The following is a 17,383-nucleotide window of genomic DNA, read 5'->3' as shown; positions in this document are numbered from 1 at the left end:
AATAAAAAAGAGATTTCAATTCAATCTGTTTCGTAGCAAAATTAGGCCTTAAGAGAGTTTTGCGAAATTCCAACTGAGTAAAAAAAAATTGCCTAAACGCAAACATCTACCTTAAAGTTGAAGGCAAAACTCCGCCTTAAGTAAAGTTTCAAGTTAGCAAATGATCATAGTTAAAGAAAAAGTTCTCTTGAAGGTAATAAAAATTTGTATCATTTGGAAATAGTCAGAAATTGAAATAATAAATATTAATGTTCAAATGGTTGGGGAATCCAAACTCTACATTGCATATTTTTAATTTTTTTTTTAATTTTTGGGGTTTCGAACCTGAAATCAAATTTTAGCGTTGGCTAAAAATTAAAGACCACTAATTTGAGGTGCAAAAATTAAAGACCACCCCCGAATAAGGGCAACCGTGCAAATTGCCCCGAAAATTACTCCTATAACTCATTCAAATTAAAGAATTACAACTAATTCAAGTTAGCGATATTCTAAAATGTTGTAAAAATCATAGTTAAAGAAAAAGCGGCTTAACTCTTGTACATTATAATAATAATAATAGGGTGCTGTATCATTGGGAAATAGTCAGTAAATTGAAATAATAAATATTAATGTTCAAATGGTTGGAGTTGACTAAATTATAGATCGTCTACATCCATTTCATACCATTACTTGCTATGCTTTCCTCTAGTTATGTTAAAACTAATTGGAGTTGACTATATTATAGATCTTCTATATCCATTTCATACCAATACTTGCTATGCTTTCATCTAGCTATGTTAAATAGATCGTCTTAAGTAAGAATAATAACTTCTAACAGACTTGAAGTGAGCTAGTAGCATAATAATTATTGTAAGCTAATTTTGTTGTGCGGAGATTTCTCAAGGTAACTCGAAAGTTTCTTAATATTGGCAATCATTTGCAACAATTGTTCTCCGAGAGATGTTACTACATTGAGAGTACAGAACCAGCACAGAGCTTTCATGACTTACTGGCAAGAATAAAATTCCTGACATGTACTTCCAGAGAATAGCTATTAAAGTGCCTGGACATAAGAATTAGCTCAAATTTACTACAAGCAACTCAAAACGGAACTGTGAAGGGGAATGCATATAATTCAGCATCATCAAGGTATTGCGCACACGGCAACAATGCAGAGGTGCCACAAGACATCATGTTGATGTCTTCACCTTTTTCCTTCACTCTCATGCGCTTATCCTTTCTCTGGAACAGCCAATCTTGATCGTCAAAATCATAATCAAGACTTGGTGGAACACAGTTAATAATCAAATTCTTGAACTCTAGTTCTAAATCAGTCTCATGCAATTTGGAGCAAGAAGCAGTTGTTTTCTTGTCTTTTGCAATAGGTTCTGTCCCCCTAGACGTCGATGTACACTGCTTTGAAACCGAAATGCGAGGAGACAGTTGAATGTTATTGTTTGACAAAGGAAAGACTCTTTCTGCAGAAGCCCTGATAGAAACTTCTGCCTCATGTTTGGCAGATTTTGTGGAACAGTCTTCTTTGGTAGATATGTCACATTCTCCATGCTTCTGTGAGGACAATCGAATGGGGACAGTGGTACCTATTTGTCAAGCAAAGAAATGTAAAGCAAGCCCAAGAAAAAAGCACCAACAAACACACTTGGAAAACCGGACATAAGCATGCTACCTTATTTTTAACAGAATATAACTCACCATGGCCATGTATTCCATTTGAAGGTGAGGTAGATCTCTTTCTTTTATTGTTATTCCCGGTGCTGTCAGATGAGTGGCTTGAATCTTCTGAACAGACAGGCTGGCCATGTTCCTCAGAGAGACTGCTTATCTCCAACCGCTCAGTTGCATTCTCTAAATCTTTCTGCAAGTAACTAGTTTTCAACTCCCTATTATCTCCTCCACTAATCAACTTCCCGTTTCGAGAACAACTTGACTCCTGCTTTGCCTTTTCCTGCTTCTCTCTCTTCCTCTCTTTCTTCTCCCTTTTCTTTTCTTTCTTCCTTTCCGATTTGACTCTTTCCTTGTCCCTCTGGAGCTTACAGCACCAGAATAACAAGTTCAGATTGTAGGGACAAGAGATATGACCAGTACAGCATGATAATGAACAACTAGGATCCTCAAACATATGCTAAGTATCAGTCACTTCTTCCTATTAAAGGTACAAGCTTAGCACCCAACATGTTAATTTTTCATGTTCACAACAACATGAACCTAAATGATTAATCATGCAATGCACGTCAACCAGTACTTTACGCAACCTGGCTCCTAACACTATAAGAAGAAGTTGCATGATTTTTTTTAGTAACTAACTTAACTGTATCAATCACCAAAGAGAGTTATTCACAAAACCGCGCATAGCTACACCTCAGCTAGAAGTTGCATGATTACTTCTAGTAAAAAGTACAATCTAGAGAACGCTCCAATACCCAACCCACGCGCGAGAGGTTTTAAAAAAAAGCATTTGCTTGACAAACTACTAAGTACATCAAAATGAATAATAGCATCTCTGTTGACACCTTAAATGACCTACCACTGGAAGCACAAGAAAATTGTGCCAAACAAAACCAAGAAAAGTTGTTGAAGCTGCTTGCAAAAGGGTAGTAACAGATATTCTCTTAAGCTGAAAAAAGGCTAAACTATGAGCTTGGTGGTCTTAAGAATGGTTCGAGGGGGGCTGCTATTAAGAATAAAAAATTAGAATAGAATCTAACTCATGTTCACGATAACAGAAGAGCAGACTTTTGAAATTAACTCTTCTTCGTACTGTTCTTTTAGTAAAGTACTATACCTTATCAACAAACAAACAAAAAAAGTACTATACCTTATCAAGAAACAAAAAAACCTTAAAGAAGACTACTGACAATATATAACTTTTGACTATTGATAACACAAAATATTTAGTGACATCAAGAATTTACAGTTATACAACTGGTGTTTTTGGTCTACACAATAGTTATTTACCTTTTCTTAAAAAGAAACACCAGTTTAATGTTTACCAGTTGAAACACCATTATACAAGTAGCTCAACTTGGTTTCACAAATGAGAGCACGAACCTCCCTCCTCCTCTCTCATTAAGCCACAACCGATCATCTTACCCCAAAAAAACATTCTGTACTATAAACGTTAAATCCACACGTTAGAAAATTCCTAATACAAAATGAAAATAGTTGTCCTGAGAGTGAGGTAAAGTACTGAATTGAAGAGCATTTTTGAACAAAGCATGGATTTAAATGTAGGCATACTTTTCCCCAGATTCCTTATTGGTTTCGGCAGGTCTTTAGTAATCTCAATTCCCCAAACAACAATTCATTCATTCACTATCAATCAACTATGCTAAATTCCAGATAGTTAGGATCTGCTATATCAATCCTCTAAATTCATTCCACTCTTCTCGGATCAAATTCATTACTATTCTAATCATTCCAATTTTTAATGGATAGTCCTTCATTATGTTCATTACAGATTGAACAACTCTACTAATCATACCTACTACTCAAAACCTGTTAAAAATTAGACTCAAATTAAACTTAATCGTAAATCCTAACCAAGTAACCATTTGGAAATTCCAAAAATCTACATAAACCGTCCTTTAATGCTACGTATTTACAAGTCATCAGCAGAAAAATCAAACTGCAACATCAGTCAAGGTAATATCCACATTCCTCTGATTAAATGCAAATCGGAAACATCCTCTCTACCTCCCAAGGTAGGGTTAAGGTTTGTGTACACTTTACTCTCCTGCACCCCCACTTGTGGGATTACACTGGATATGTTGTTATTATAAAATGCTAGATATAGTTCAAACAGGTTTCCACCTATGTTGCTCGGACCCTTCAAAAGTGTTTGCCGCACCCATGCCACATCCTCCAAAAATACACTACTTTCGAAGAATCCGACACACACTCAACGACATTTTAGGAGAGTCTGAGCAATATACATTTCCACTTATCCAAAACCAAAATTTGTCACCAAATTCTCAACCCAACTCAGCTCCAACAACTCTTCCCATCTAACTAAAGTCCTCTCCAATCCTAAATTCTAACCAAAGTTAGATACATCTAGGCACAATCATCCTTATAAGGTAGTTCCAAATTCTCAATACCCATAAAAATCTACAAAAATCAACCCTAATTTTGTAGGTTTTTTTTTTTTTTTTCTTTCTCTTTTAAAACAGAAAACCACTAATTGAATTTAACATGATGAAGGTATAACACAGCCAACAACAGAGCAAAAAGACACGTAAAATCTAAGTGCTCTTTTATTTTATGGAACAAACCTTAATCGATTCGATCAAGGCATAATTGCTGGTTGTTTTCGGAGTATAACCAGGTGGTGGGTACTCGAAGCACCGAGACATCCTTAAATTAAAAAATCGAAATTAATACAAGGCTAAGGTTAACATGTGTTGTTGATCGAATAGCAAAGGAAATTGTTCTTGATCCTAGGGCAGAGTTAATTGGTAATTCTAACTTGTGACGAGCCACGGGGGTTTATATAGTCGCAAAATAACACAAAACACACATCTTTTTTTTTTTTAAGTCTGTTTTGCACAAATTAATTAGTGATAGTTCAAATAGAAAAAGTGAATAATAGATAATTGAGGTGTATTTTGTAAATTAGTTGGTGATACTTTAAGTTGGAAACTCTCACACTTTATAGTTGAGGTAGGAAACTAAAAAAAAAATGATACTTGAAGTGTGTTTTTGACTCTTGACCCTGTATAGATGGGAGGGGCTTCGAATGAGTGGTCTCAAAAATAGAGTTTTATTTTGGGATAATTTTAATAATATATAATTCATCATAAAATATTACATTCACATAGCCATATTTTTAATTTACATTCGCGTAGCCAAGTTTTATTTTTACAATAGTGTTTATACGCACTTTATACAACATTATATAATATTATACACTTACCGTAAACAATGTATAGCCTTGTAGAAAGTATTCCTTCCGTCTCATAATAAGTGTCACCTTAGTAAAAAAAAATTGTCTCATAATAAGTGTCACCTTGCGAAATCAAGACATAAATTGCCTAGTTTTTTTAACTCTACCCTTAAACAAAACATGACAAGTTAAGGTAACATCTAAATGATGATTGAAAAAGCCACATAGTAATTTGGTATTATTGGATTCTCAATGTCAAAAGGATTACTCCTCCTGCATGCTCTAATCAAGAGGAAAAAATACTTTACTTTTATTATATAAGGGTGATTTGGTAAACTTCTTATTGCATCATTGGTTTCTTAATATGCGGGTTTTTAGCTAAGGTGACCCTTATTATGGGACGGAGGAAGTGTATAATAATATATAAAAGGGTCATTTCAGATAATTTTAGAAATATGGGTCATTTGAGGTAATTTTAGAATATGGGCCATTTCAAATAAATATTTTCTCCAAATAGATATAGAGTGTTATTTTTCCTTTTATTTCGGTAGAATATCTAAATTGCCATTAAGTTTGGCACTGTTTATTGAGAGAATTACAGAAATAGTCCCTTATGTTTTAGGATAGTTCAAAATAATCCATATTAACAGTTTTGCACCTTTAAGTTAGTCAAAAGATAATATTTTTAGTCTCCGTCAAATATTTATCGAACTTTATCAATTAGATTTGATGGGAACTATGAAAAAAATGAAATTAACAGAAACTCACTTTTAGACGTATAATTTTTATAATTTGTGCAACTTTTTATTTATTTCTAGAGTCAAGGTGCAACTTTGAAGCGCAGTCTCTATTCTTTTGGATTGAATAAGAAAGGAAATTGTTTCTTGGATTTTGACAACGCACAAAAGAAGCCTTTTAAGCTAAGATGCAAAGAGTTAATTGGGCATATGCAGGCAAAGGGGCTTCGAATTGGTGGAAGAGTTTTATTTCAGCAAAATGCCCAATTACCAAAGGTTCTTTAGCTTTGATTGTAGGTTCAAAATAGTCCATTAAGTATCACTTAAACAGTTTTGGTTCTTTAAATTTGTAAAAAAGTCGCCTTCTAATATTTATCAAATTCTGATTTTAAGTTTAACCGAAATTATGAAAAAAAAATTAACAAAAACAATAAAAACTTTTGTCAAAATTTCAGAAACTGTTACTTAAAAAAAGTACACCAGTCACGAAAAATAAAATAAATCGCACCTTAAAAAAGTTATATTAGACTCAAAATAGACCAATAATAACATAAACTATACATTGGTAAATGCGAACTCTAGTTAAATATTTTCTATTTTCACAGTTTCGATTAAATTTAATAATCAAGAGTTTGGTAAGTATCTGAAAGAGAACCAAAAGTTCTCACTTTTGACAAATTTAAAGGACTAAAATTCCTCAAGTGACTTAAAGAGCTATGTTGAACCTACTATCAAAGATAAGGGACCATTTTTATCATTTAATTTTGTGCTTATTTGGCCAAGCTTGGGAGTCAAAAAATAATTTTCCCCCAATCAGAACTGTTTGAAAATTTAGCAGCATTTGGAAGCTAATGACATAATCAAAGCTACTAACTGTTAAAACTTTCTGAAGCAAATTTAGTATTTACAGTTAAATGAAAAGAGCAATCATCTGAAAACATAGAAGTCATATTCTAAGCTCAAGGAATAGAGATGACAAACGATGAAAACTAATGAAAGAAAGTATCCCATAATAACATGTGTAACAAATGTAAATGTGAATTTAGGATACAAAACCTTGGTTCTCCACAAGTAGGAGTGTGTTGTCGTAGTACTAACATATAAACCTAGAACTCATTAGCTTTTATTATATATTAAGAAATTCACTAAAAGGGAGTTTTGATTGATCAAAAGAACAATCTACTTCAATTGATATAAACTTAGGTAGGGCTATAAACATAGAAATCACACTTAAAAAGGGTGGACAATTAACTAGAACAGCGGGTGTTGTAGCCAAAACTAATTACAAAAGAGGGGAAATTGGCCACATTAATTATCTTCTCGGGAGGTCCATTTGATATCCAAAAACTGCTCAACAACATTCGGACAAGTGGGAAATATTGGGGTGAACCAGAAAAATTTGGGTAGAGCCGGATCTAAGTGTTGACTAGGTAAGCGTCCTATAGTAAAAGAAGTAGCTATCAACCCCGTAGACCATCCCCACAGGGGTGGTGAATGGAGAGCCCCAATTGGTAGGGAAACAAAACAACTCCTCGGGTTATCTTGCACTTGGAAGAAAAAGTAGAAAAAGGATTGTGAATCATGTAGCTAGGAACTCAAACTTTATACCCCGAATCCGCCTCCTCCCAAAAATCAACCATATCAAATGAATAAGTTAACGCCAGAAAGAAATTACTGCAATTAGGGGTGTACAAAGCAAACCGACAAACCGCACCAAACCGATAATCCGAATCAAACCGAGAAAAAAACCCGACTAGTAGTTTGGTTTGACTTGGTTTGGTTTTAAAAAGAAAAACCCGAACACTATTGGTTTGGTTTGGTTTTAACTAAAAAAAAAAGGTCAAACCGAATCAAACCAACCCGACATTACATTATAAAATTTCAAACATATTTTATACATAAAAATATTTATTTATAATGTAGTTTATAAATGTTTTTTTAACTTTTTCATGGTTTTTTGTCTTTTAACATATTATTTCAAGCTTGGAATTAGAATTTTGAATGGTCCAATAAGTTTTATAGCCCAATGATATTAGTAACTCAAACAAAACTCAACAAAAACAAAATCAATGCTAATGCTAACAAAAGAAATTCATTCATATCTAACACTAGATTGACAATAATTTTGATATCTATTCTTTAGTTTTATATTAGTTTAAAAGTGAAAATACATAATTTAATTTTTTTCTCTTTAATATCTAGTCATGTAATTAATATGTATTAGCCGTACTTATTTTAGCATGACTTAGTACTTTTAGATTATGATCATTTTCTACATGCCTATTAGCTGTATTTATCGTAGCATGACTTAGTACTTTTAGATTATGATCATTTTATTTTATGCAATTTCATTAATTTTTTTAATTGAATATTTTAGTACAATATCATCTCTCATATCACGTTTTGTGTTATTTTCTTAATAAATATCTTAATTAGATAGTCTTATCTTACTAGGACTAAAGAAATATTTGAAGTACAAGTTATATGTTTTGTGTGAAGACTTTATCGGAAAAACCCGAAAAAACCCAAGCAACCCGAAAAAATTGAGAAAACCCGAGGTTGACAAATCCGACTTTTATTGGTTTTATTTGGTTTATAGATTTAAAAATCCGATGCAATTGGTTTAGTTTGGTCTTTAAAAAACCCGAACCAACCTGGTCCATGTACATCCCTAACTGCAATATATCCGATGAGGTAAAAAATCATTAGGGAATGACATATTTATGGTTAAGGAGACATATACTTGTCTTATACTAGAGAAGAATTAGGCAGCTCCTTTGAAATGTGCATTCATTAAAGGGAAAAGGGTAAAAAATGCTCCTATACTTTGGGAAAATGGTTAAAAATATCATCCGTTATAAATTTGGGTAAAAAATACCCCTCCCGTCATTAAAGTTTTCAAATGTACCCCTATCTTAACGGATATTCCAAATCTTTAAAATAACCCGATTTTATTTTTAAACCCGCTCTATTTAAACCCGACCCAACTATATAAAAACCCATATGCGACCAACTTGTTCCTGAGTCCTACATCTGGAGCCACTAGGCACAGGAGTGGGTAACCCATATGAATTTTTTATTTAGTTGGGTCGGGTTTAAATGGAGCGGGTTTAAAAATAAAATCGGATTATTTTGGGAATTTTCGTTAAGACGGGGTTATATTTAAAAACTTTAATGACGGGAGGGATATTTTTGACAAAAATTTGTATTTGTAATGAAGGATATTTTTAGTCTTTTTTCTAAAGTAGAGGGTATTTTTGATCCTTTTCCCTTAGTTACATATACACAAAGCTCAGGGAGAAATGAAATTTAGTATTTGTTTTGGGTCCAATTTGAACTTCGGCTGAAATAAGGACCTCAACATGCAATCCCCACAAGACCAAGCCCATAACCGTGATTCTTGACCCAACAGTTTTGTTCTGTTCGGTTTTGCCCATTTTATTTCGGGCAATTTGCAGGATTGGCCTTTGCTGGGGGTGGTCTTTAATTTTTGTCCCTCAAATTGGTAGTCTTTAGCTTTTGCCCTTCGCTAAGGCAGAATTTCGCAAGGCCAAATTTGCATGGGTAGAATGGACAGAATTCTGCCTTAAGGCAGAATTTTGTAAATTTTACCCTGCGAAATTCTGCCTTGCGATTTTTTTTTTTACTGACCTGGGGTTCAAACCCACAACCTCTTGGTATTAGGTTAAAGACCACCAAAAATTAAACACCACCCCAAATGAATGGCAATCCGCGCAAAAACAAGTTTTATTTCCTTGAGTAACAAAGTGTATTTAAGTTAAACTACAAGTACAATTCTACAAGTGTTTTAATATAGTAAACTCAAAAAATAAACTAATACAACTTGTTATCACCAGTAAAATTAGAATGATAGTGCAAAACTTAGTTATTTAATGTATATAACTTATGTTCTTAGATTATTTCTTTAACTAGTTAATATGTCGGCATTTCACGCAGTCATGAAATGTAGCAAAATCATCGTGTTGTAAACTTACTCAGAATATGATAGAATAATTTTTCATGTGTATGCATAGATATTAATATATTATCTCCTGTTAACTTCGAAACTCTCCATATCATCAATTCTAAAGATGATTTCATTTAAATCCTAAAATAATTATTTTATGATAGTTTAATTATGAACATCACTAATTCCTGAAACCAGACATTCAGACTTGAAATATGTCAGTAGTTAATAGAATCTCATCCACCACTAAGGATATCATTTTGTTAGACTATAAAAAAAAATAGGAACTAAAATAAGAATTACCCAAAAAAAAAAAAAAATTAAATTTAAACCCTTAAACTGAAAAACTGATAATCATCTCAATGAATGACATACTCTTTTTAAATCAACTTCTTTAATATGAGAAATTTAATGTTCATATTGGTGTGGGTAAGTAGTGATACATCCCTTCTGAAATTCAATTAATGTTTTTGTGAACACCTAATTTTTGTTCGAAATTAAGTTTTACATCACTTATAGCGTTAAATATTTCTTTCATGTTTAATCTTGAATTATTTCATTTTTAGTAGGTTTTATTTGATAAGCTGAAAATCACAAGAAAACCACAATCTTGTTATAAATATTATTTATTATTATGGATGTCTATCTTTAAGAGAAATATTAGGGTTAGTGACTTTGGGATCAAGTCACTTTTTCCCTATAAATATAGAGGTTCTTCTCCATCAAATGAATCACTGTAAGAAATAAGATATGTATATCTTCTCTCTTTCTCTGCAATATTCTTTTTGTTGCTTTATTATTTTATAACACGTTATCAGCACGAGATTCTAACCAACTGAGGAACTGGACAATATCGTAAACGAAATATTTGCTAACTTCTACAAATCATTCCACAGGTATCTCGTGGCTCTTTGCCCAGTTATTTAATATGCGTAGATATATGTATTGCCAATTTAAAATCTAGCTATCAAGCTTACTGGATAACACCATGAAGTGATAAAGGATGCAAAAGCTAATTTCTGGCCAATGATTAAAAAGGAAAGAAAAGGAAATCTACTTAAATAGCATAAGCTTTTCTCTGGTATACGCTTCCATGATTTTAGATGTAATTATATTTGCTCCTTAAGAGCAGTATCGTCACTCGTCAGGACCCAAGTACTATTTTAATATTAATTTCATGATTTACTTTAACTATTAGGGCACAATCACCGAAAGCGGTCATACTTTGTATATCTATTGTAACCAAATTAATTAACTACCAGAAGTAATAATAATATTTATTCATATCTTTGGCATCAGAAATTATAAGATTTTTTGTATGCCTGTTATGATTAATTTGTTTATGTCTATAATCATCAGAAGTGGTAATATATTTCATGTCTTCATCAATTACTAGAAGTGATAATATTTTTATATGCTTGTGATTACAATTGAAGATATGTTAGAATACTCTATGTTATATGGATACTTTGATTTGCTCCTGAAGTAGCAACATCTTAAAAGAGGCATTAATCTATCATAATTTGATATGCTCAGAACACGTAGAGATAATTCTGTTTCATTCCTGAAGAATGAGAACTTTTGATAAATGTTAAAAATACAGATTCATTCCCTTAAGTGAATGTGATGATATTTAGTAAAGATTATAAATATAGGCATGTTCTTGGTTGTGAAAATATCACGTCTCACCTCCAGAAGAGGTAGAATAATTGAGTAAAAATAGTCTGAATTACTGAAATAGTAAACTTTTGAAAAATATACTCATGAAGTAAAATACTGAAATTTACTCCTGAAGTAGTAAACTTTGACATTTACTCCTGAAATAGTAAGGTTTTGAACTTCAATGCCGAAGTGGTAAGACTTTGAACTTTACTCATGAAGTAGTAAGGTTTTGATGACACCAGCAATGTCTATGCAATATTTGGTAGTACAAAATTAATGATCAAGGTTCAAAAGAGCCTAATTATTTGTCTACGAGGATCATGACACCAGCAGTGTCCAAACAATATCCGATTATGGAGAATAAATTAAAGGCTCCAGAAGAGTGTATATACTATTATTTAACTCGTTCTAGATTGTAATATACGAAGTTGTTATGATCGAAACACAAGTTGTAGTAAACCCGAAGTTTGCTAAAGTAAATGGCTATCATATTGAAGCTATAAATGATGGGAATATTAAATATTTTCAAAATCATGGTGGGTAAGAAATATGTGCGTGAATGGTTACCCTCTTTATTCTCCAAATTGTTTAACACAAATATAAGCATGATGAAATGACATGTCACGGTAAACCAGAAGTTTATTGGTACAAAAAAAAATCATGTCATAGTAAACTAAAAGTTTACTAGAACTAATAGCACATGGCATGGTAAACTTCAAGTTTACTAGTATAAATAATTTTATTAGTCGGCATGAGCAGTTTGGCCATCCCGATTCAAATATGATGTGCAGATTGAGTATTTGACATATATTGAAGAACTAGAAGATTCTTCAAGAATTTATTTGTGTTGCTTGTTCTCATGATAAGTTGATTATACTAGCTAATGTTGGGATTGAATTTCTTAAATTCTGAAAATATATAAAAGTTGAATATGGGCCCGTTCACCTATTATGTGATGTCTTAAATAGATGCATCGAATAGACGGTCACACGTGCATTTATTGTCAACCCGCAGTTTGACATATGCAAAGTTACTTCCTCAAAATAATTGAGTTGAGGGCACAATTTTCAGATTATGTAATCAAGATAATTCATCTTGTTAATGCTTGGTTTATATCCAAAATTTGCCGTTTGGCATTGAATGCCTCTGATAAATAGCTAAACCATTGTTTCTGAGAACAAAGCTTCATGTGCTAGTCTGAGATATGATATATTGTATACAACATCACTTGTATGCTTGTATGCTTCAGACCAATGAATTATGATAAATTCTCCCCTCACAATTGGTTCAGGGTTAGGAACTAGATATTTCCATGTAACAGTTTTTTATGTGTGGTATATGATTAATTAATCTACCATGATGAACAAAGATGGATTCCCCTAAAGAAGATGGGATATATGTTAGTTTTTCTAACATAAGGGAGAGAGAGGAAACAACGAAGGAATATGTTATGAATTATCATTAGTGTGATCCTCATTAAAAAGATAATTCAACTCAAATGCTAGAAGCATTTGCTGACCCAAAATTAATTTCTAATTTCAGCTGCAAAATGCTCCTATTAAATTCATGTCCCTGAAGGACAGAGTCTACAACATACATGAAGTGTGGTAGACTAATCGGTTCCAAACGCAATAATCATTAAAAAGAAAGATGAGCAAATGATCATCATAAGGAGGCAATGTGCTCTTGAAGAGCCTACGACATAACACTTTATGAAACCTCTTGAGAGGTTTAGGTACCTAAAAATAATAGAAGTGATGAGATCTCAATAAGTTATGTCACATTGCGAACCGATACAAATGATATATCGTCGACGATATCTTTGGTACAATATAGCGCAATATTGTAAAAGATTGTGAGGATCTAAATTCTATGTCTATTAAAGCATGCTAACGTAGAACTTATTATCAAGTAAAATGATGAATCTTGGTAATCGTAAAGCTTATTGGACCTACTGTCCAGACACCAGAAGATGTCACATCATTTAAATAGAAATAGATGTTGTCACAGCCTATATGAATGTCACGACCCAACCCGATGAGCCGTGACGGGAGTCTGACCTCTAGCGACCAAACACCCCTAAACACTTATCTAAAACATGCTGAACATCAATAGCCCATAAATAGCATAACTAATCTCATAAAGAGGAAACATCCGAACTCTGTACAATCTGCATATATATACACAACATGCGGAAGAACAGTGCAAAATTAAAGCTTAGGGTCGCTATATATATACTGTACACAAAAGAATATAAGCCGACAAGGCTACATCGTCTGACTACTACATACAATTGTCTACATACCTCTACTGGAATAGAAGCTGTAGAAAGGACGGGACAGGGCCCCATCGTACCCATCTATATATATATCTCAAAAGAATGGCCTACCAAAATAGACTGCAACTCCGGAACGAATGGAGTGCAGTGATCTCTGCTGGATAAGGGTCCTACTAAGAGTGCGGACCACCTCCTGTCTACACAGCCACGAACGGGCATGAACGCGGCCCTCGGCACGACGGGAGTCAGTACGGATAATGTACTGAATATGTAAGGCATAAAGACAACATGTATATAAGTATAGAAATCATGAATAAGATCTGAACTCATAAGCTGAAATGACTATGTGCATGAATCTGTATGAAATAGTATCTGTCTGCATCTGACTGAATCTGTATATCGGGAAGTATGGACATGCATTTATATATATATATATATATATATGTCTAGTAGGTACACACCTCATTGTCACATCGCAGGCCACACCTTCACCCCCTGTAGTGCGCCTTTCTCATGTATATATATCCCAGCATCATAGGCCACTCATGGACCACTCATAGGCCACACCTTCACCCCCTGTCAAGTGCGCCTTTCACTAATACCCCTGAGAACTGGAAGTGAATGCGTAGTGCAAGTAAAACTGAACAACAGGTTTCTCAAAACAATATAATGACAATTTGCCTCTCATTAGTCCTTACTTAACGCATACTACTATAGGACGGAAATCACAAGATACGTATATGAGAAAAATACCATGCGGGGTACCTGAACACCAAAGCGTATTTCTCCTAGTGCTTATAAGAATAGAGTAATAGGGAAACTCGTTTACTCGTTTGTTCGTTCATGCCAAAATGAAAGAAAGGGAAAACCTTAACATACCTTGAGATATATTCAATCGTCCAACTCTTATTCTTTGAACTCGTAAGTCTACAATTAAGATAACATAGGCCTTAATTAGGCTATTCACCTTACTCACTAATCATCATAATTACAAAAGAGCTTAACAACTATGGACAACATATCCCTTGAAAACGTAAAAAACCCTCAACTCCTAATTCCATCCAATCTCAACCACAATATCAATGATAACAATAATGGCAACACTTACATAACAAGATATACCCAAACACATCCCTCAATCATCTCTTGACATAACCCCAAAAGCACTATTTAACCTTTCATTGACTTATCACTTTCATAGCTATCTTCTCCACTTGAACTACCAAAACTCTTAGTAACTAACTTAAATACAAGGGTAGAAACTATTTACATACCTTGGAGGGATTAAAATCTCAAACCTAATAGCTTCAACCAACTCTTCAACTTCTTGAACTTCAATCAAACCCTAGAACAACCTTTCCTTTTACTAGCTCTGGGTCACTGAGGCTAGGATCTTACCTAATCTTTACCAATGATGATGGGAAATGTTGGGAGAAAATATAATAGGGTTTCTCTGATCAGGAGTGAGAAAAATATGAAATAAAGTCATGGACCACGTATTTATACTTGGAGAATTAATCCCGTCCGGTGGTCGGTTCGACGACCCGTCGACGTGTCTGATCCATCGACGGTGCTCGTCGACTCCTGCTCTGCGAATGCGGGCGGAACCCTGTCGACGCCGCATAACGACAGTTCGTCGACAGGTTCGACGACCCGTCGATCATGACTGGTGCCTGCAGACTTTTTCAATTCGGTTCAGATCGCATCGATTCGATTCATTCAACTTCTAACCCTGTAAATCACCAAGAATTCCTGCTGGTTCCATTGCACAAGGGGTAGGACACTTTCTATCTCCAAAACTCGGGCTCGGGTCTCAATTCCTAAGGCATACCCAACTAGAAAATCATAAGTTCTACCACTACTAAAATGAGGGGTGTAACAATAAATTACTTGACAAAATTATATGAAAATTCTTGAAGAATTTTGAGTGCACAAGCATATACAAGTTCTAGTAGTTTTGTTCATTATTCTTATATGAATTAAATCAAACAATAGATGTGATTTAATCACCTTAATGAATGTTTAATGACTAAGGGTCTATTTATCCCTACATCTTTGTGAAAATCAAAATCTTGTCATATTGTTTGTGCAAGTTGATGACTTGAGAATTATTGAAACTCTTGAAGAGTTTTCAAAAGAAATAGATTATCACGGAAAGAAGTTGAAATGAGAAACTTGCAAGATTTTTTGGTCTTGAAGTGCCATATCTTTATGCAATTGATGTATTTATATATTTTGCTATGACTATGAGGGATTATGGTCATATGATATTGTTTTACCTGATAGTCAAATCATATAAAGATAACATATGTTTATAAAGCAAGTCAGGAATGCACTTGGAGTGATTTCAATAATATTATATACATATGCAACTCTATCCAAAGACTGAAGATGCACAGAACATACATAGCCCAACAAAAGAGAGAATTCATAAAAGCACAAGGCATGTTTCACCAAAGTTGTTATTCACACACTAGCTCCAGAAGAATGCTGATATCAACATGCAAGAGATTCGTTCGAGCAATAATATAACTGATTTATTCACCAAGTCTCTAGCAAGAACGCAACTTTCGAGAAGATGGTGCACAAGACTGAGATGTGAAGATTCAAGTTTTTGGATTGAAGTTCTCATCAGGGGGAGTTAATACGCGTTGTACTCTTTTTCCCTTTCAAGGTTTTTGTCCCACTGGGTTTTTCCTTGTAAGATTTTTAATGAGGCAACCAAATAGCGTATTATTAGAAATGTGTACTCTTTTTCCTTCACTAGAATTTTTCCCATTGGATTTTTTTTTCTAGTAAGGTTTTAACGAGGCACATTATCTATCAAATAGACATCCAAGGGGGAGTGTTATAAATATTATTTATTATTATAGATGTCTATCTTTAAGAGAAATATTAGGGTTAGTGACTTTGGGATCAAGTCACTTTTTCCCTATAAATATAGAGGTTTTTCGCCATTGTAAATGAATTCCTAACAAGAGAAATAAGATATCTCCTCTCTTCTCTCTTTCTCTGCAATATTCTTTTTGTTGCTTTATTATTTTATAACAAATCTTGAATTATTGAGTCACATTTTAAGGGCAATACTTTTAAAACTGGCAACTTTCGACATTGTCACGTCTAGAACATTCTGCATATTCACTTGCTCTATGATAGAGGTGGCAATTTGAGGCCATATTTAGAAAATTCGCCCATTTTACCCACATGTTAGTGAGTTGGGTCACTCATATTTCAAAGTGGTAAATATGGGCTTCAAGTCTCTCTTTAACCCATAAAAATATGGGCAAATATGGGTAAAATATGGGTATCCATATAAGAACACACTAAACCCAGTAACAACTCATTTTGAAAATGAGAAATTTCTTTCTTAATTCCCACCCCAACCCTTACCCCACCACCCAACCCGCCATGCCCCGCCCCACCCCACACTTTTTTTATTATTTCATATATTTTATTTTTCTTTTATAAAAAGCTTATAAAAAAGGAGAATTTTTTTTCTTACCTCCCACCCCAACCCTTACCCCACCACCCACCCCGCCATGCCCCCCGCCCCCAAACATTTTTTTTTATTTCATATACTTTATTTTTCTTTTATAAAAAGCTTATAAAAAAGGAGATTTTTTTTTCTTACCTCCCACTCCGATCCCTACCCCCACTCCCACCATACCCCCCCCAAAAAAAAAAATCAATTTCATATATTTTACCTTTATAAAATTTTATAAAAAATGGAAAAGAAATTCTTACCCCCCCCCACCCCACCCCCCCCCCCCCCCCCCAAAATCAATTTCAAATACTTTACTTTTATAAAAAATGGAAAAAAAAAAATTCTTACACTTGCCCCACCCCCTCCATGACCC

At 33.8% G+C, this 17,383-nt stretch overlaps 1 protein-coding gene across 3 annotated transcripts; it reads right to left on the bottom strand.

Moving 5' to 3' along the window:
* Positions 1–884: 884 nt before the first annotated feature.
* LOC132039012 (uncharacterized) lies at positions 885–4,450 on the bottom strand. Of its 3 annotated transcripts, none has more exons than XM_059429542.1 (3): positions 4,272–4,450; positions 1,693–2,029; positions 885–1,580 (listed from the first exon to the last, which is right to left on the bottom strand). In XM_059429542.1, exons 1-3 carry the CDS (start codon positions 4,350–4,352, stop codon positions 1,081–1,083), a joined length of 918 nt encoding a protein of 305 aa, XP_059285525.1. In that variant the 5' UTR covers positions 4,353–4,450; the 3' UTR covers positions 885–1,080. The 3 variants fall into 3 exon arrangements, with proteins under 3 accessions (XP_059285525.1, XP_059285526.1, XP_059285524.1); XM_059429543.1 differs by having other exon boundaries at positions 1,693–2,023; XM_059429541.1 differs by lacking the exon at positions 4,272–4,450 and having other exon boundaries at positions 1,693–3,786.
* Between the last annotated feature and the right edge of the window lie 12,933 nt (positions 4,451–17,383).

This window comes from Lycium ferocissimum, chromosome 12 (genome assembly GCF_029784015.1).
Source record: "Lycium ferocissimum isolate CSIRO_LF1 chromosome 12, AGI_CSIRO_Lferr_CH_V1, whole genome shotgun sequence".
Classification (NCBI taxonomy): Eukaryota; Viridiplantae; Streptophyta; class Magnoliopsida; order Solanales; family Solanaceae; genus Lycium; species Lycium ferocissimum.
The sequence above is the reverse complement of the archived record's forward strand: the minus strand, read 5'-3'. Positions and strand labels throughout refer to the sequence as shown.